The following is a 21,065-nucleotide window of genomic DNA, read 5'->3' as shown; positions in this document are numbered from 1 at the left end:
ACGAACCTTTTCAATTCAAACACTCTTAAAAAATGCCTTTTAAGAATTTATAAAATTAAAAAACAACAACAGCATTATCTTGAACTGTTTTAACTGTAAGTAAAATCCTTACTAAAATATCATGCTGAAGAAAAATCTGCCCGCACGACCACACTTATTTGTTGTAAACCGAGTTAAAAAGTAAAGCACATATACATATACATATACAACGTATTTCCATCAGACTATTTTAAGGGTGGAAAAACTAATATTTAATAATATGGTTTGAATTGGTAACATTAACACGGTCATAGAAACCAAAGTAATTCATTTCAGGGTAAAATTAAGTTCCCAAATTTAAGGAGACCGCAAAAGCTTCAATTCACTGCCTAATTTAAAGGTCGCACTCAGCGTAAAATTGGTATACATAAGAATATTTCTTAACTCACACTTACGTTAATGGTATACACGAACCCCGTGCTAATCGGACCGAGGCTTGCTGAAAGGTTTGCAATAATTTCTCCACGGCCGACAGATTCACATATCTCTACAACATCACCATCACTTGGACTTTGAATACCCAACTCTGAGGAATGTGAAACGTACTTAAACATTGATATTCTTATTTACATATTAAACTCGTATCAGTTTTAAACAGACATAAATATATTTTTCCAATTCTATTGTAAACCAGTTTGCATCATATGTTCCACGATATCCATCTTTGCAAATTTACTCGTTTTACTACGTTTTTAATTCAATTATCAGTATAATGATATATCAATCGAAATCAGGTTAGAAAGATGTCAATCTGCTCACCGTAACATTTGTTATCCAAATCCACTGCATTGAAGCCTTCAACGCATTCACAAGTATCCGAAGTACACTGCCCGTTTGTTAAGCAAGAGCCCGATCTAGATGTGCAATTCTTTCCTCCAACACCTGAAGGATAAAGGAACATATGAGCCGCATCGTGCGATATTGGGCAATCATATTTAATTTGACTAATTGGATATTTTTAAATCAAAATAATTTGAGGAGTCAATAGTGTAAAAGTCATGATGATACCTCTCAAATTACATAAAGGGACTCGTTCATGGTTTGTTCAAAGCATTACTTTTAATGGCGAAATACAATATCGCAAATCATATGGAGTGTTTAATTAATATACTGGCGTCTGGAAGTCTTCAAGAAATATTGATATATCCTCCTATATTGTCTTTGATGTCCATAATTTTGATATGCATTTCTAACGCCATTCGAAAATGCTTAAGCGGCATGATTTGGTTAATTAACATCATCCCGTGGTACTACAGCGGTTTTCTATAAAGGTTCAAATATCGATCAGCTAGTTGTGATTTTTTCTTCTGTAGCGGCGTAAGTTCGCTCACTAAAACCAGGTTGTTTTTTATACTTACACTGTGTTTTCTGTCTGAAATTTCGGTACCAAACAGTAAAATAGTTAATGTAAATGTTTTTCAGGAGCATTTACGAAACATCATTATTTGGTGCCAAAATACGAGCGAGTTCTTCTAAGACAAATGCTTACAAGTACGACCATCCATTGCACTAAATTGAACTAAGTTTGACGTCGCACATATAACAAATGTTTTATTGAACAAACAGGAAAGGTAAATTTATCGATATCAAAACTAGCTTATAATTTTAGTCTTCATCCTAACTCGGAATCTGAAATAAATCATCAATAAAGTTTGGTGATTTATTTCAGTATCTTTAAAGAAACGAGCAGTTTGAATCAGACGCTAAAGATTCAGACGAAATCGGAAAAAAGCTGTGGTTGCTTTGGAGACATGAATGAAGTTATTGTCCAAAATCGTCAGGAAAATCACCCAATCAAAATAATCCTTTAAAAGGAAAAGTTTTGAAAATATAAAAACACATTGATAGACTCAGATTTGTTGGCATTTGTTGGCATTTGTTTTATTGTTGGCATCATTTGAACTTTTATGTCCAAAGTATATTTGTTAAGCCTTTGTTTGGCATGTGTTAGTCCTTGCTCCACATGCCTTTTAAACAGGAGTATGATTTAATGTTAGGTATTTTACATTCACAATAAAGAAGTGATTTACTGTGAATATTAAACCGTACAACAGCTATGTTACATTCAGCAATCAAAATGAAATAGTCCTTATTGAATAAAACTTAAAGCAACTTACCTAATTTGCACTCAGAGTTGTCACAAACAAAAGGTGGATCAAAAGAGAGAATTCCTGTACAATTTTGATCAGAAGAACAAAAGGATCCTATATCTGAAAAATTTGTTTTGTTTATTTAAGTGTATCATGTCCGTCTTCTTTTATGATCGACATTCCAGCATATAGTGCATTTAATAGTGTAAGTATCTTTTATAATCAATTTCATTACATAATCGTACGAGTTAATAATTGTTATTCGCAGATGAAAAGGTAAACATCAAGAAAACTATCGGAATTAATTTAGCAGGTACCTGGTTTAATATTAACAATAACGGATACATTTGTCGACATTTTCATATCTCCCTCTCCACCATCAGTTGCCATGACAAGAAATGAGTAACTCGGGGTTGTTGTGTAATTCAACGATGCACCAGATGAAACACTCAACCCTCCTTCCGATGTAATTTCAAAGTCGCTCGTGCCTTAAACATTTAAGATGCGTTAACATGTGTAGTTTCGATTGTTACTTTAAGATCTTTTCGAATTGATAAAAGTATTACATTTGAATGATTTTGATATATCTGTGAAACTGAAAAATAATTGTCTTACTGCAAACGTTATAACCTTTTTCTTTGTCAATCAACGTGTATTACAATTAATACTTTAGGTAAAAATGCTGGCATCGCTAGCCATTAAGTATTTTGGACTTAGCCATGTGTATAACATTTCATGCTAATGTCTCAAACGGGTTTTCAGTTATAGTTAATATTGAATAAACATCTTGAAACACCGCAACTGAGTTTGAGCCCTTTTTTCATTTGTATCAGAATGTTCTTATTCGAATATATTCTGCGCAAACTTGCAATTCAGCCCCCATTGCTATCCGATAAAAGAGTGCAGTATTGATCTGCAGCCAATGGTAGTGGCCATACACAGCCGAAGTGTTTATTGATAGGTCATTTTATCAAGTAATTACTTTTTTGCAATCAAATCATTGAAATGTGCACAAAAGCCGAAATATAAGCTCTTCACATCTTATCCATGGCAAGGTATTCAAGCGGCTACAGGTATTTCAAGCAAACCTACCAAAAACAGTGTAGTTTGCAATCTGGTTGTTTGGTGAAGTCTTGTCTTTGTCGTTAGCAGCTAAGGTTCCAACAACTGTGGAATCTAAAACGATAAAATGGCTTAGAAAAAAGGAAATGAGGAAATTGTTGTCCTTTTATCAGCAAATCAGTCAAATAATAAAGTGTAAGCTAACCACTGAGAAGTATTTGTAAAACTTTGAAGCGATACATCCGTTTAACAAATGGCACATAGATTCGTTACATGTACCACAATTATATGTAGATTTATTATATTCATATCAAATTCCCTTTCCATATCTAACAGCACGCCGTATTGAAAAATCCGTATCATGATACTGTTGTTTTCTGATTCCGTATCATGAAAAAACTTGTGATGACCTGCATCACGCCTCGTTCGGTAAGTAAACTTTTATCCGTCTAGACATGCGGTCTCGACGGTTACGTGTTCACACACCGAACTCGACGTGACACAGGCCATCAGAAAAACGTCCTATCATAATATCCCCTATATATTTACAAAACAACACACAATTATTACCTGTAGACTGTTCACTTATATCGAATGTGTAGCTGCTATTGCCAAATTCAGGCGCATTATCATTATCATCCTCCACACTTATGGTGATTGTAGTAGAAACTGTTCGGGAACTGACTGGATGCGAAAGTCTATAAAGTAAATGATAAGCATTTTAATATGATAAACATTATAATTCAGTCGCACAATTATGACATGGAAAGCTATAACGAGGTACTTATTTAGCTTGAATAATTTACGATGCACTTGTTTTACACTGCTTCTTTTGAATCAGATAATAAATTCTCATGTAAAGCCATACAAATACCTTCAGTTCAAACCCCCCCCCCCCAAAAAAAAAACAAAAAAACAAACAAACTTCTTTTGGCCAAGCTTTTTAATTTTTATTTAGTAAACGGCTTAAATAGCTTATTTAACTTACTCGATTACAATTACGTAGGAGGTAACGGATGCTTCACCATCAACGTCTAAATCCGAAGCAACAGATATTGTGTCGTCGGCTATTGTGAAGCTGTTCGTCTGTTAGGGATATTTAATTTGTTTTACAGTAAAAATATATTGTTAAGCACTCACAAACTGATTTATGTTTAAACTTGTTGCTATTGAGCTTGTTTCTGTAGTTTTTCACATAAGTATAGTTTTTCACATAAGTATTAAACCCATTGTGATTTTGTATGTATTTGCAAAGGAGGTTGTCTTATATTTGTAGTATTGATTCATTTTTTGAATAGTTTTCATGTGTGTTTCGCAATTATTGTCACAATATTATTAACACATTTGAAATAGTTTTTGTCATTGAATATCTTTACCGGGTCAATAAGTCTGTACACGAATTCAGTACTTGTTGGAGCGAAGATAGCAGACAGGTTTGCAAACACTTCATTTATTTCTGTTGTCTCGCAGATTTCTATGACGCTACCGTTTCTTGGGTTTGACATTATCAACTCTAAAATAAATTTATTATTTTTAAAACAATCAGAAAAACCATAATGCAAGTGCAAAATTACACTGATCAAGGATTAAGCAGTCAGTTACAATGAGGTGTTTTTACATTGTCAATAAATGTAAACACACTTCAACTTTTGTATACGTGATACATTAGAAATATTTATTCTTAAACACAATACAACTTTTCTCACCGTAACATTTGTTATCAACAGGGTCAAAGCCGTCAACACATTCACAAGCATCTGACGAACATTGACCATTTGCTAGGCAGGAGTTTGCAATAGCTGTGCAATTGTTTCCTCCTGCTCCTAAAAGTAAGTTAGGGATATTTCATATTTAGCACAATATAAAAAAATAACACTGTTGTTTGCATCACACCATCTTTAGTAGTATTTAAATAAACACTGTAGTGGACTTTGTTTTTGTTTAGATTTGACAGCGAACTTTATATGCTATAAACAGTATAATCCTGTGTGTTAACAGGAGCAAGGTACACCCATTTCACGTCAAAATCGAGCATGTACGCATGCAGGGCTGGGATACAATTTCACGGACATAATTATCGAACACTGACGTCACTTCCGCTACTATATGTCACTTTATTCTTCTTAAAACCTACAGTTCTACTATGCATTATAGATTTAGGATGAACTTTTGCTAGCGTTCACTAAAACAAACACTTATCCTCTATGATTTATTGCGCTTTCAGTGGAATGTCCTGTTGAAAGTTGTTTATGCACATTTCTAGGATATGCTATGCTGAAATGTACCTACCAAATTTACACATTGAGTTATCACAAACATAGGGTGGTGTGTGTAAAGTGATCTGACAGTCAGTATCAGATGAACAAGACGATCCTATATCTGAAATTAAACAAAAGGTTTCGTTTGTTATGTTTTCAGACACTCTTGCAGAGTCGTTGTCACACAAATGTTTAACTATACAATTCATTGTGAAAGAACAAAAGGTACCTCTCCTCATTTTAAAAAAAACAACGTTTTTTCCTTCTTAAGCTACACACATTATGGTTGCTAAGATATTGCTTAGTCAAATTGCCACTAAAATAAGGGCTGCTTTTTTCTCCTATTGGCATTCTTTCTCCATGTCACATCAGACTCCGCCAAACCTCAGATATCTTGCCTGACAGGCTTGACAAGTCACAGCTTTTTATCAGACCTGACATTCTTTTGTCAAACCTAGTACCTTTCTTTCAATCTGGAAATAATCTCTATAAAAATAGTTCAGGTGTCAACTTAAAACAATCAATTTTAATTAGTCTAGTGTTATCGTTGGCTGTTTTTGTTTCTATCCATATCATCTTTATAATGACTTTCGTTCAATATTTCTAGAATAGTAAGTGACAGAATACACTGTAGCTTACACTATCCAACAAATGTACATCTTGATAGCCCAAATTTATTTCTCGGTAGTCATTTATAATAAGATGCCGGGTACATGTTCTTACACTTTTAGTCTCCAACACATTTAAACACTTCACAATAGTGCAGTGTTTTATTTAGATTTATTTTCATCTCATTTTCGTTCTAAAAAATCAATTTTGAAGAAAACGAAAGCTAATCAATGAAAATAATACCGTTTACCTTGGAGTCCTTTTCCCTTAAATTAAATCAGTATTTCAGTCAGTGATTTATTCTGACTGTGACGAATATGTTTAACAGGGATATATCAATGTATTATTTGTGCAGTACATCATTGTCAAAATCAGATAAGCGATGCGATAAATGCAATGACTCTATAACATTGTATATCAACTTTCATTTTACGTAGTTAAGTAACGTCTAAGTTCATATAGTAAACAACCTACACTCTCAGACAATGAAGTTGCAGACAGGCATTCGTTAAGTATTACGCTTAATCATTAAGAATTTCATAATTCGCATGTGTTTAAAGGTCCGCCGACTGCCAATCATGCGACCCGAGTTTCTCAAAACCTCTCAAGTCCCTTATCACAAGATTAATCTAAGCACACTACGTTATTTAAAAATATTTATTTAAGATCATATGGTATCTAAGCATTTTGAAAAACGAAAAAAAATCCAATGTTCTTGTATGAAATGGTTACGCAAATAATACTGTTATACCAATAAATGTGCACGGACAGTGACTGCGTTATATACACTCATAAATATACTTATATTTCAAATCGATACATTAAACATAAAAAATATTTACGAAGTTTAATTGATTTTGATATTTTATTTTTGTAATGTTTCGATGCTTTAATAGCGAAACCTGCCAAAAGTTTTCGTTAATTGCATAATGGACGGAGATATTAGCGCAAAGGCGATGAAAGCTGAGAAGACTACCATCTCGAGCGTTAATGCACTTAACATGTACATACTTTGAAAAAAATCAATAAATATGAGGAAAAAATGCGTCCAAAAAGGTCCGATTATTTTGAGAAATTGGTCGAACCTTGTGAATTTTTAACGGTCAGATACGCAGTTCGTCAAGTCTATTTCATAATCTTAAAATGAACATGTTTAATATATGCGAGTATCTTGGACTTAGAGTTCCGTAACGACAAAATGCCTAATTTGACTAACGTTACATAGATGTCGATTACCTCTTTGACACGATGGGGACTCAGTCCAGGCCCCAGTTTCATTACAGGATATATTCGGTGTTCCCGTCATGGTGAAACCGTTAGTGCAGTTGTACGTAACAATCTGACCCTCGACGTAAGATGATTGACTCCCGCCGGCAATTTCCGCATTTAGAACAATCGGAACTTGGACACAATCTGTTAAATAAATGTAAACTACGTTGTTAAGCAATTACTTAAAATGCATAATTCAGGCATGAATCTGGAATTTACTAAACACGAAAAACGCTTTATAATAAAAAGGACGGGAAACATACTCCCATTTATCACAATTACGGAAGTGGTCTAAACTAAACACGAAATCAATAGATAAGGTGCATATAAATTAAAAAGCGATCTAATTAGCGATGTTAAGATAATAACGAATTTTTTTTTTTAGCAATCCATTTACATGATACAAGGTAAACCAATGTCCTGCTGAATTATCCTTTATTGCCTCCTTTAAACTCGAGCATAAAAGGCCCCCTTTAACCACAAATGCCCTCTTTGACATCGAATCAGGCCGGACTCCTTTTATCTCGAGCCTGGCCAGACTCATTTAACCTCCGATGTTGCCAGCCTCGTTTAATCTGGATTCTGGCTTTTTTACTTTGATCTGGCCGGCTTCCTTTTACTTCGGATGGGGCCGGCTTCCTTTTACTTCGGATGTGGCCGGCTTCCTTTTATTTCGGATGTGGCCGACTTCCTTAAACCTCGAGCATTACCAGCCTCCTTTTACCTCGAGCCTGCAAAGCCTTTTAACCTCGAGAATTACGAGCCTCCTTTAACCTTGAGCCTAGCCGACTTCCTTTTACCCCAAATATTGTCGCCTTCTGAAGCATTCAATATGGCCGGCCTCTTTTTAGATCGAGCTTGACCATTCTTCTCAAATGTGACTGGCCCAATTTAACCTCCAGTGGGATCGGCCTCCTTTAATCGTATATATTGCCTGTTTATTTTAATCTTAAATGTGACCAGCCTCATTTTTTAACCTGCCGGCCTACTTTAACGTCGAGTCTGACTAGCCTAATCTGTGGCCTCCTTAAATATTCGATGTGACAGGTCTCCTTTTACCACGGGCTTGGTAAGCCTCATTTAACGACGGTCCAGGCCGGCATCCTTCATTCTCGAGTCTGGTCAGCCTTCTTTAACCTTAAGCACGTTGTTTGTTTTATTAGTCTTAAGCTATCTTTCCTGGACACACAACTAATTTGAACACATTGCTTTTAAAGGCAATGTAACCTCATTGGAATTTTTTTTGAAAAATAACGGACACAAGACAGCACCCTGAGACACACCGCTGACGATACAAACCCCCAGGTGCATTCCTTTCAAATATACTAGCTAATGGTGAATTGACACAAAATATATTATCGTAATGTTGTGGGGTATTGCCACGTCATATATTATCAATCGTAAAAAATATACGTGGATGAGCACATGGTCAAACGCCTTAAATAGTGTACTAAGCAGCTGCGTCTGGCCTCTTTTTAATTTACAGTTAGTTAGTATATTGTTGACTTCGAAAATACTTTTGATAGAACAATTATAAAACTATAATGCTCTAGAAGCTTTCACCAAAAGCTGGTGATCGACACAGGCCTGTAGTTTGCCAAATCCTGAAGGGCATCCTTTTGAAAGATATTCTTGGACGTTGGAATTAAGCCATGTGTCAGTTATGTCATATTCTATTAGAATTATGTCAACCATCAGTCTTAATATTTGAAAATTCTAGAAGGAACAGGTCATTAAACTGTACTAATTCTTTCTTATGCTGATGCTGCGAAAGGGTATCTCAATCATTAGTGGTTACATATTTCTAATTTGTGTAATACTAAAGTCTACCTTGTATACTTTAACATTGACAAAGACGACCTTTATCGTTGAGAGGTATTGCTAACTATAATGCCCAGAAAAGCTATTGTTTAAAGTATGAGTCGTATCCTTGTTCAATTAGGCTGTTTATGTAGGAGTGGTGTTGTTGTTATATTTCCATAGTTCCATTGGAGCTTCATGTGACACATAACGTTGCGTTCCACTGTCTAAGAGCCATAACTCTTGTCAGCCCGATTGAAACTTGACAAGAAATAGCAGGTGCACAACAAACTTTGCAGACCAACATACCAATAAAGCTTCACCAGTTTTTTTGCAGTACCTTTGGTGCTACATGTCAAAGCAGACTAGAAAAGGTCCATTTCTTCTCTTGTCAGATTAACATGTGACATTAATGGTACGCTTATCAAGATACCTATGACATTTGATGTATGTAAGTGCCATTCCGTCGGGTCAACATTCGACACAATACACAATACATTTCGGAGGAATGCGACGCGATGAAATGGGACACGACGAACGCAACTCATTGTTAGCCCCAGTGATATATTACTGTGTGTAAACAACGTACAGTGTGTGGTGTTCGGTGATTTTATGGAAGTATATTGATTATCGTCTATATTATATTTCAAGTAAAAGTTCGCTTTGTGTTTACACTGCTTTTTCATTATTTTTGATTATATGTTCTTTCGTCATTTTTAAGCCTTTCCCTTCTGAGTTGTGCCTATAAATTAGACAGAATGTAGTTATACTAGTATTTTTGCAATCGGAGTTTTTGGTACTGATTGGCTATCTAAGGTGCATTTTAATAAGTGAAAAGAAAGTATTTAACAAACACAAACAGATCAGCAATAACATGGATCACTCTCTGTTTATTTTACCTTTGAGACAGGATGGTGGCTCCGACCAGACCCCAGAGCCATTACAGGATATCGTCGCTGTACCAGTAATAGTGTAACCGCTAGTGCATTCGTACGTCACATTCTGACCCTCGACATAGGGTGATTGATCTCCACCCACAATGCTTCCATTTAGTACACTTGGAACTTGGGTACAATTTGCACCTTAAATGAGAAAGTCAAACTGTAAAAAAATGCTTGAAATGCCATTTTTATTCATGCAACTGTGTCAAATTGCTTCAAAATCTAAATAAAGATAATATAATATTACAAATGTAACACAAGACGTATACCTGCTCCTGTATTACAATTCATCAATATGCAACGTATAGCTGGATACCTGAATAAGATATTACACTAAACCAGGGACCGCGCCCAATGGTGTTGAATGTGTTTCTTAAAGTGACAATAACTACGACAGGAATTCGACGAAGAAAAATCATTTGTTCATATGCGCAGTACACATTTCTGATTGCTCTTTTTAGCTAGATGTTTTCCTATGTTACAGGAAACTGAAACTTTGAAAATAGTTTCCGCAATATATGATATCCATCTGTTTAGCAATTATCAATTTACTTCAAGATAGAACATGAACCGTGTTCAAAAATACTGTATCGAATCTAACCAATTACGAAATTTATTGGCATATGGGCACATCATTGTCCAAGGACGAATATTTAAAATCATCGAGCATGTCATAAAGCATGATGAAGTACATTAGTAAAGTCGGAGATCTAATATCGAAACACTGTGACGAGGTTTTTTTCTTTTGAAGGAAATATTTAAGTTGTCATTCTCATTTAATATGGGTCTATCTATACTTAAACTGTCGGCAATATATATATCCAATTTATTGTTTCTTTCTCAAAAAGTGAAGCGTCACAATAATTTGAGATGTTCAGCATGCTTTAAATATCATTACAATTGTAAAACACAGGTTCATAGTAAGCACCCAAAAAAATATACCTACCGTTTTCCTATAAACATAATGCCTACGTGCATTAAATGAATTAATTTCTAAATACGAAACAAATCACTTTACACAACAGAGTGTGTCGGCTATATTTATTGTAGCATACAAATTGAGCATTGGTAATTGTTTTTAATACTAACTGTATGTGTTTAGCCCTTTGGGTTATTTGTATATAATTATATTACGTAACTCGCTATGACAATGTTTCAATGGCCATAGTTTTTATGCAGATTTTGCCGATTAACGTTGAACTTGAACTTCAGCAAAATCCATGTTATCATTTACTGCTATTGATGTAGTACTTTCTCGCGCAAAGGTTTGTTTCCTTTCAGTTAGATGTTATTTCCTTGACAAGCAAATGTTGTAGAATATTGATATACAGTTATACAGTCATAAAAGGTTATTTTCGAGGACACAGGCCGTTTACTTTCGATTCTAATTTCAACATCTTTTAAATGATTGATGTGCTAGAATAGATTAATTCCAGAGTTTTGCATAAACAAGTTCGAAATAGTTCTGAACCTGTGTATTAATTGCAGACAAGATGCAAGCAAGACATAATTTTGTCTAGTTGACAAGAGCTATAGATTTCACTATAAAGAAGCCGAATATCATTTCTATGGCCCTTTTTTTATTGTTTTCGGATGTTTTGCTGCACAAACTAGTAATACTATGAAGATCCATACCTTTGTTACAGGATGGAGTCTAATAAAATACCTTTTTCGAGTATCAAAATGTTCAATTAAATGCTGCACGTTTTCAATTTAGTATAAAATGAGCATATGTTATGTTTTAAATTAGCTTTTAATTTTCAATTCCATGTTTTTCTCTGTCATTCTAAGTATGTATATTTTGAAATGTTTCCGTTATTTATTATGCAACAGCGCACCTTTGTTAAGTCATGCGTTGTCGGACCGGTATTCTGTTTACATACTGGGGTTAACCGAGCGCCAATCACACTGTTAGACTGGCTCATGCTTTTTGCCATTAATTTAGGAAAATAGCTGGCACAACTGCGATTCGCTGGTGTAGTTATGATCGCGTCCCAACTTTCAATTTGATTAACAACTTAAGTCTAGTTAAGAATGTTTTTATCAAATCCACATCAATGTAAAATAATTAATCAAAAATGAATACAAAACTTAATCTTCGAATCAAGTCATGTTAGATAAATACTTATTATTATCGCATATCATATAACATAAAAACATATGATATGAAAAACATTTTACCGACAATCACCCTATAGTGCATATGATAACAGGTTTTGAAATTAGGTGAAGTCGTTATCTAATCCAAATACAAGTAGTTCAACAATATTTTCTTAGTAAACGAAGAAGTACAAACTTCGAAATCTAAGTTCTTATTTATGAGTGTTTTTTTTTCAATTATTGTTATACCCATGACGTCAAAAATGCCTGGCTAACTCATATACCGTCTCACATAAGTGTCTTAAACCCGTCTTGCGTAAATGTGTTAAACCTGTCTTACATAATTGTGTTTAATATTTATGTGAAAAACTAAAGGACTAGGTATGTTTATCAAGGATTGTTGGTTACCGCCTTGGAACGGTCAGTAAAATGTAAATTCACTGGGGTTTAAAAACAGTTTACGTGCACAAACCTCATACTTATCCCATCAATCCTGAATAAAGAAAAAACGTAATAATAAACTAATAGGTAAACTACTTCAATAATTATAGATCCCATCTCTATCTGCAGATGGAGGAATACAATTTAGAGCACCTAATGCAAAAGCTTTTCAAAGATACGATGCAGTCATTGTTTGAAACTATGAGCATCACACATAGTCTGTATTAGTAAATAAAAGGTTTAAATAAGACGAAAAACTCTTAATATTGAATTATAACAATGATTTTTTGTTATATTTTTGTTCATCCTCACCTAATTTGAATGTGTCCATACATCTGTATTCTAATTTACTCATTATTGTATTACCTGTGTTCTCACCATGTGTTCAATTATTATATGTATATGGTTAAGAAGATGATGTACTTTGTACAAGTCTTAATAAATTATCTGTTCTGTTCTGTTTAAAACTGTGTGATCATAGAGTTTCATAATAAAAAGCACCATTGTGTTAAACCAGTCTCACATGGTCTGTTCCCACTTTCCCAACCGCTATTGTTTCTATAGAAATTGAGATCGGGGTAGGTGCGTGCATTGTGTGGTAACAATAGAGTAAATAAGATATGATTGGCGAAAATTGCAATACTGTGCTGAAAAAGTTGCGAATCTTTTTTTGAGATATTGGTTTTTAAATTTTATGAAATAACACAAACAAAGAGCTGATCTTCATTTGCAATTAACACAAGTGCTTATAATTAAAATAAAAGAACGTACTGTACTATGAACAATCTATAGAATAACACAGCATTGGAATTAAATGATGCATTTATATATACATGAATGTACTATACTATTAATAAGAACATAAAACACCAAGAAATGGACAGGTTGTTTGTTTTGATGTACGCTGGCGATGTTTCGGGATTGGCTCAAAAGCACTTCGGAATTTTCAAAATAAAACAGGCATAAAAGCTCTTTGATAGCATGATATTGCAAATTTATGTTGTTCTGAAGAAATTTGGGGGATACAAAATCGTGCTTAAATACATTCAAAACCCGGATTAAAGAATGTGCGTTCCAAATCTTCAAGCACAAATAAACAATTCGCCAAAGGCATGTTACTACCGTGAATTTAAAACGCTTCTAAATGTCGATAGTTATTTGTTGGTAGATATGCCTAGTATGTATAAACGATTGATCTCTAATCAAACTCAACTCAAACTCAAAACTCGTTTTATTTACTAATTCAGGTTACAATGTATGCAACAACATGAATGGGATATATAAAAAACGCATGTTAAAATATTGGTAATCGGGTACAGAAATTCGAAATAACTGATTAATAGTACGAAATACAATAATCATATATACATGTACATGTATAAAAACAGCAGGGCCACTGTTGTTTTATCCCGTCTACAAAACGGGGCATAATCACACCGTGTCAACTACGTTGTTTAGACCGCGGTATAAAACACCAGGGGCTCTGTCTGGCTATATAATTTTTCGTTAAAACATATCATTGGCAAGTACAATGTTATACAGAGTGATAGTAGTATCAGATTTGCATGTTACACAAGTGAAGGTAATCATATATTTGTTAATATCAATCATACTACATATATAGTCAATTTATAAATATCATAACGACACTGAATCAGTTTTCGCTGTTCTGGACATCAATTTATGATTGCAAAAGGCCGTCATATGGCTATTAGCCGTGTATATAGATATTGTCAATTTTGCTTAAACATGCTTCATGTTCATTCAGTAGAAGATGAGTTACACATGTTTTTGATATGTCCTTTCTATGATACAATAAGACGAAATATGTTTCCTCCTTTAAGTTACTGGCTAAATCATTTAAAAACTCCACATTTATTCACCAGAATTATGTCTGTTGAAAAGGACAGAGAGATTTTCATTGTAGCCAAATGTTTGTGAATGAAGCAAAGTACGGGAAGAGTTCATGAAGACGTTGATTTTCTAAAATTGTACTTCCAATTTGTGTTCTATTACTATTGTATATACCATAAGACTTAAACAATATCATATGTTTTGTGTCCCATATGCCATTGTATTATATATACCACTTTTCACATTTATTTGTTCAAGTATTGTTAATGCCATTTATAATATTAATCTTATAATATCATTATAATAGACTAATAGTTTCAACGATTAAAATGTCATGTCTTTTACTTTTAGAAATACATTGTACGTGTTGTAATTTTCTTTGTGATATTATTTGTTATTATCATGGTTAAACACGTTATAAGTATGTATTTATGACACAAATCTGTCTGTATTTTGGACTGGCGGCCTTTTATTGCAAATAAACATTAGTACTCGGACACACCTTTCACCTCACCCTCTTACATAGTTGTGTTAAACCCGTCTCGCATAATTGTGTTAAACCCGTCTCACATAATTGTTTTAAACTCGTCTCACATGTCTGTGTTAAACCCGTCACACATATGTGTGTTAAACCCGTCACACATAATTGCGTTAAATCCGTCACACATAATCGTATAAACCCGTCACACATTATTGTATAAACCCATCTCGCATAATTGTGTTAATCCCAGCACACATAATTGTGTTAATCTCGTCAGACATAATTGTGTTAAACACGTTACACATAATTGTGTTAATCCCATCACACATAATTGTGTTAATCTCGTCAGACATAATTGTGTTAAACACGTTACACATAACTGTGTTAATCCAATCACACATAATTGTATTAATCCCGTCACACTTAATTGTATAAACCCGTCACACATAATTGTGTTAATCCCGTCACACATAATTGTGTTAATACTGTCACACATAATTGTGTTAAACCCGTCACACATAATTGTGTTTAACCCGTCACACATACTTTTGTAAAACCAGTCACACATAATTGTGTTAAACCCGTCACACATAATTGTGTTAAACCTGTCGCGCATAAGTGTGTATAACCCGTCACACATAATTGTGTTAATCCCGTCACACATAATTGTGTCAACTCCGTCACACATAATTGTGTTCAACACGTCACACGTAATTGTGTTAAATCCGTCACACATAATTGTGATAAACACGTCACACATAATTGTGTTAAACCCGTCTCACATAATTGTGTAAAACCCGTCTCACATAATTGTGTTAAACACGTCACACATAATTATGTTAAACACGTCACACATAATTGTGTAAAACCCGTCTCACATAATTGTGTAAAACCCGTCTCACATAATTGTGTAAAACCCGTCTCACATAATTGTGTTTAATGTCGTATATTTCTCTTATTACCTTTATTAGCTAAAGAATTTTATAAAATTACGCAGGCAGTGTTGAAATGCATTTCCTTCGATTCATTTCAATTACACTAATTTTGAACGACCCTTCATTTCCAAGACTATTTTACGGACATTTCCCATAAGAAACGAAGATGACGCGTAATTTAAGCATGCGACAAATATAAAGTTAACACAAAAAAATCAACATTTCAATTGAAAATTACGTCTGTTATCTCGGCGGGCATCATGAACCATATGACATCATTTTTATCTTCTATATATGTATAAAAAAACAATACTGAGGCGAATAAAAGGGAAATATAGAACTGCTATTGGTGGTTGATTTTCAGGTGTGTTTCCCGTTTGTTCAATTTGAAAACCTTATAAAACCGATATGCTTTTGATAAAACCGATAATCTTTATCTAGTAAAAAAAAAAGCTTTTTTATCATAGAAACAATCGAATACCACTAACCCTATAAAGAATTATAAGGTCTCTAATATGTTTTGACTTTACACATGAGGTTCACCTTTAATGACTTAATATGAATGAATGAATTAATTAATATTTAATGACTTTTTATCGTCATTTAATGAAGTTTTAGTTTTATGAAGCGAAGTCTTACCTTTATATTATGACGTTTTATCTTTATATAATGAGGTTTTAGTTTAATAGCGAAGCTTTATCTTTATATAATTAAGTTTGATCTTTATATAATGAGGTTTTAGCTTCATTAAATTTTGACTACATATTCAGACGTTATACCGAAACATAATTAAATATATATACAAAAAAGTGTCGAATGTATCAGATAGCTTAGGCGTACTATAGTCTAGTGCTGATTTAAATTACAATTTGAATAAGATATGCAGAAAAAATGATTAGTTATTATATTCGGAATGTTAAAATATGACAGTATGATATTGGATTCAGGATACATGGTACAACAGGTGCTACTTCAGGTGTTTTGGGTAATTTTTCTTTTTATTTCTTGTTTCAAATTTGAATCAAATTTTCATTACGGCTGTATTATGTGTTAAATGAATATATAATGAGAAAATACTTGGTGTATTCAAAAACATTTATCCTGTTCATAGGTGGTATCTCTTAAATGACGTATAATAAATAAGTTTCTATGTTACAATGAGCCAAGTCTTAAAATAAAATAAATGCAACAACTATTTCTGAAATAAAGGCATTGAACTCGCAAAATTAACAGTGTTGTATTGTCACTATACTACTGCTAATGAAAAGCAGTGGCTTTTGTGTTTTATGTGTAAATACTGGTATGCATAATACAGAACACAGACGGAAGGCTGCTTAAACATTGTTGTTGATTTTTTTTAAATTAATGAGGAACAATCTTGACTCTTATCAGAACTCGTTGTACTTAGATCGGCAATACACAGTAAATATTTATCATGGTTTTCATTTCATTTCATTTCAATACAATTTCTTTACATAAATGGGATGGTATTTTACCAAAAATATTTGACGTTTTAATTCAATATCAAACCGTACTTATATTATTATAAAATCGCCAATATATTGGTTATACATAGTAATGCTAATACGAAATAGCGTGTCTGATTAGTTTGTGACGTAAGCATCGTTTTTCTATTGCATTGCAGTACAAAATTGTAAGCGGATATTTGCTTTAATGCGATTCTGTTTAGATTACATAATATTTGAAGATGATATCCGCTTTGTTATGAAACTAAATTTTGATACTTTAGGGTATGCCAAAATAGGAACGTTGCATGTAGATGACAACGAGCGCCAGTCAACATATGTTTGGCCTGATAATTTACCATAAACGATGAATATAGTATTGTTAGTCTTAAGATTCGTATTCAGGGACGGGATCGGTCTGTATCCGTTTCTTTATTAATGTTAAACGTCTTTCCATGATGATAACAACGTCATGAATGAATGTCAGATATTTGATTTGCCGACGTTGACAGTTTTTCTGGAATTTGTAAATATTAATATCGATTTATCACCCGTCACTGAAACAGTCATTATACATAAGATTGTTTTTGAACAATAAGGAATCTGATAACTTCTTTAATAATAAGGTTATAACAAATATTTCGACTATATAAAGTAAAACATATGAGAAAATATTTTTTCTTCATATACTTCACAAACTTACTTACTAATTATCAAGCAGGAACAGTATATAAGTACTGAAATATCGATGGATGAATGCGCATGCGCACTGATGTTGATATCCGTGATTTTCCGTACCGATTAATATAATTTTTTTAAGTAAATTTACTCCCGCTTTGACGGGAACACTATATACTTTTTTATTTAATAATAGTTTACTGCATGTATGTTGACAATAAAGCAATACAAATAGATCATATATATACCTTATTTAAAACAAATGAGTGATTATCTGACATGCAAAGGGATCGGGCCACGTGTTATACCAACATCAGTTACGGCCCTCTCCCAAAACTATATACCAAAGTTTTATTGGGGAAGACCAAGAATGTTTGTAAACCGCTTAAATACGACAAAAAACAATTATTACATAAATAAGTTATTTATGTGATTAAAGCAAATATATGAAAAATTCTTTAATCAACATTCCTGTGTGATATATATTATATAGCTATGTATTTACGCACTCCCGCGATATTTGCGGTTTACCATTTTGTATGCTATGATCGTATTATCGGTATACATTCCATTTTCATGCATGTTTGTAATAATATTTTGTATGCGATAATACGCTGTATATGCTTACATCGATAATAAACCTTATGTTATGTTATGACAATAGGAAAAGTTGACAGTACTGATATTTACCAGTACTTTACTGAAATGTTGCAATGGTACTGCAACTGAGGTGTAAATCAATGTATTGGGTCATAGTGTGTGTGTGTGTGGGGGGGGGGGGTGCTGTAATATTGTATGTGATTATATCAGACTGATATGATATTTGGTGCAACATCCATGTAAGTATGTACAATCGACTGGCTATTATGTTTATCTAGCATCTTGTCTTATCCTACAAAATGTTATTATGTATACCTGAACTCCTACAATGTCAAATCAATGTTATGTTGTCTAAATGGCATATTATGATGTCAACATGACATCTTATTATGCAATGTCAATTTGACTTAACAACATGTTTTATAGACACAAAAACATGTAAAAATAAACACTTTCACATATCAATCTGGCAAGCCAACATACTTGATATGGTAATTCATCGATCTGTCATGATTTATTGAGATATAGACAGACTAACAAGTAATGTAGACATAATAATGTGTACATTTGACACATAAACATGCCATTTAGACATGATAACGTGTCATTTAGACAATCTTACATGTTGTTGAATATACATATATGTAACAGCAAGTAAGTTAGACATAATAATAACGTGACAACTAGACACTATGACATGAGAAATCACAATATAAGACAGTTGTGGTAATCCATAATTATCCATCAAACTTTTACCCTGTTCGATCGCAAATGGCTGCTGGATATTTGCACTTAAATAAAATATAAGGATCTACTTACTTTGTATAACGAGGTTTTCAACAGTCACGGTAACAGTTTTGGTGGCTGTGGATGCGTCGTCAGTATCAGTGATACTGGAACGAAAGCGAGGAATGTAAAAACGAGACAATACATATACCAATTCATTCAGTTGTCGATTTAATGTAAACGAGTCCAGCCCGTCATGCCTACCCAATATCCATGAGTGCCAATTATTAATGAGCCCCAATATGAGGTCTCACTATTTATGGAGCCATGCTATTCATGAGATTCTAAGAACCCTATACCCATTCGGGTCTCAATTTAATGAACTCAATATTCCTGAGGCCCACATATTCATGAGGGCCCAATATCCACGAGAGCACAATCTCTCTGAGCGCCAAATATCCATAAGGGACCTATATCGCCCGCTTAACCTATTAGTAGTTCTAACTATTGCGTGACAATGTATAACAATAAAAAATAAATGCGGAGCATCAAGTCGGCGCAATGAAAATAGAAGACAAAACATGCACGTTGATCACCAACAAATGTTATTTACATAAATGAGTACAGGTTAAGAATACATATGTTCGAAGGACATTATTGTTGAGAAACCTGTAACAATTCTATTTGTTTTAATGAACACATTTAACTGTTATGAGTAAATTAAACGGTGATAAAAAAGAATATGCATTATGACGGAATAATCTGGAATTTATTATTTTGAAAGACATTTGCAAAACAAACAAATAAGCTTATGTTAGTTTTTCAAAACACTCTTTGTCGCTGATCGCCAAGGGAGGTTAGTGCGTTAGAGATTGAGAAACATATAGGAAATTTGTATAGTACCGTGTGCACATATCTTTTTGGGGAAACGCACTGTACTTTTATTCAATCGTTAAAATATTAAAAACAGTCTACGCCAAGTAGTTAACTGGTCCATATGTTAAAGCTACATTTTGGACAATATCAAATATAGTACTGGGCGCCGACTTAAGAAGGACGCCAACTGAAAATTAATTACTCTCGTTTATATTAGCATGTTACGGAGAATGTTATCTTTACATATTAAAGGCACACAATACAGGGTGTTTTTTTTGTTTTAAATTTAATACGTTCTCATGTTTGACTTTTTCACTTTGATAATGAAAAAAAAACAACACAAAAAATACAACAACAACATGATTTAGGTTAAACACAATAATGCACAAAAACTAAAACAGATACATGTTTTTGCATCAACTTATATTATGCACCTTGAATAAATTTAGGGATAACACAATATTACAGCATTGTTCTAATAACTCTCGTTAGCATGATGTTGAGAGAGATTATTTAATAATATGTTATATTGATGTAGTTTTGGGGAAACAAGATATATGTCAACATTATGTGGGTAACTCTCATTGGCACGATTTTATGTGATTGTGTGGACTTAATATTTTAAGTTTGCTTTTACATATTAATAATGTGGGGTTGACAATACTTTTCAGAATAACATTAATTACTCGTATAGGTACGATGTAGCGGGAGAGTGGCTTTAATATACCTATATTGTGGGTGGATAAAAATAGCTTGGCATTGAATTGATAAATCTCGTTGGAACGTTGCAACGGAGAGCTAAGTCTTCATAAGTGTACATTGTGTGTGTTTAGAGGATAT

General features: G+C 33.4%; 1 protein-coding gene across 1 annotated transcript in view; it reads right to left on the bottom strand.

Moving 5' to 3' along the window:
• Positions 1-21,065, bottom strand: part of LOC128211142 (fat-like cadherin-related tumor suppressor homolog) — a 57,210-nt gene that overhangs the window by 24,737 nt on the left and 11,408 nt on the right. Inside the window, exons 5-17 of the mRNA XM_052915584.1 lie at positions 19,443-19,516; positions 10,027-10,209; positions 7,295-7,471; positions 5,481-5,570; positions 4,898-5,014; positions 4,568-4,704; positions 4,180-4,277; positions 3,762-3,889; positions 3,222-3,305; positions 2,447-2,617; positions 2,157-2,249; positions 799-921; positions 435-565 (exon numbers count right to left, since the gene is read on the bottom strand). Of these exons, the coding sequence (XP_052771544.1) occupies positions 435-565; positions 799-921; positions 2,157-2,249; positions 2,447-2,617; positions 3,222-3,305; positions 3,762-3,889; positions 4,180-4,277; positions 4,568-4,704; positions 4,898-5,014; positions 5,481-5,570; positions 7,295-7,471; positions 10,027-10,209; positions 19,443-19,516 (1,606 nt within the window). The remainder of the gene's footprint in view (positions 1-434; positions 566-798; positions 922-2,156; positions 2,250-2,446; positions 2,618-3,221; positions 3,306-3,761; positions 3,890-4,179; positions 4,278-4,567; positions 4,705-4,897; positions 5,015-5,480; positions 5,571-7,294; positions 7,472-10,026; positions 10,210-19,442; positions 19,517-21,065) is intronic.

The sequence above is a fragment of the Mya arenaria genome, chromosome 12, assembly GCF_026914265.1.
Source record: "Mya arenaria isolate MELC-2E11 chromosome 12, ASM2691426v1".
In the NCBI taxonomy this organism is placed as follows: Eukaryota; Metazoa; Mollusca; class Bivalvia; order Myida; family Myidae; genus Mya; species Mya arenaria.
This window is presented reverse-complemented; position numbering and strand designations above follow the sequence as displayed.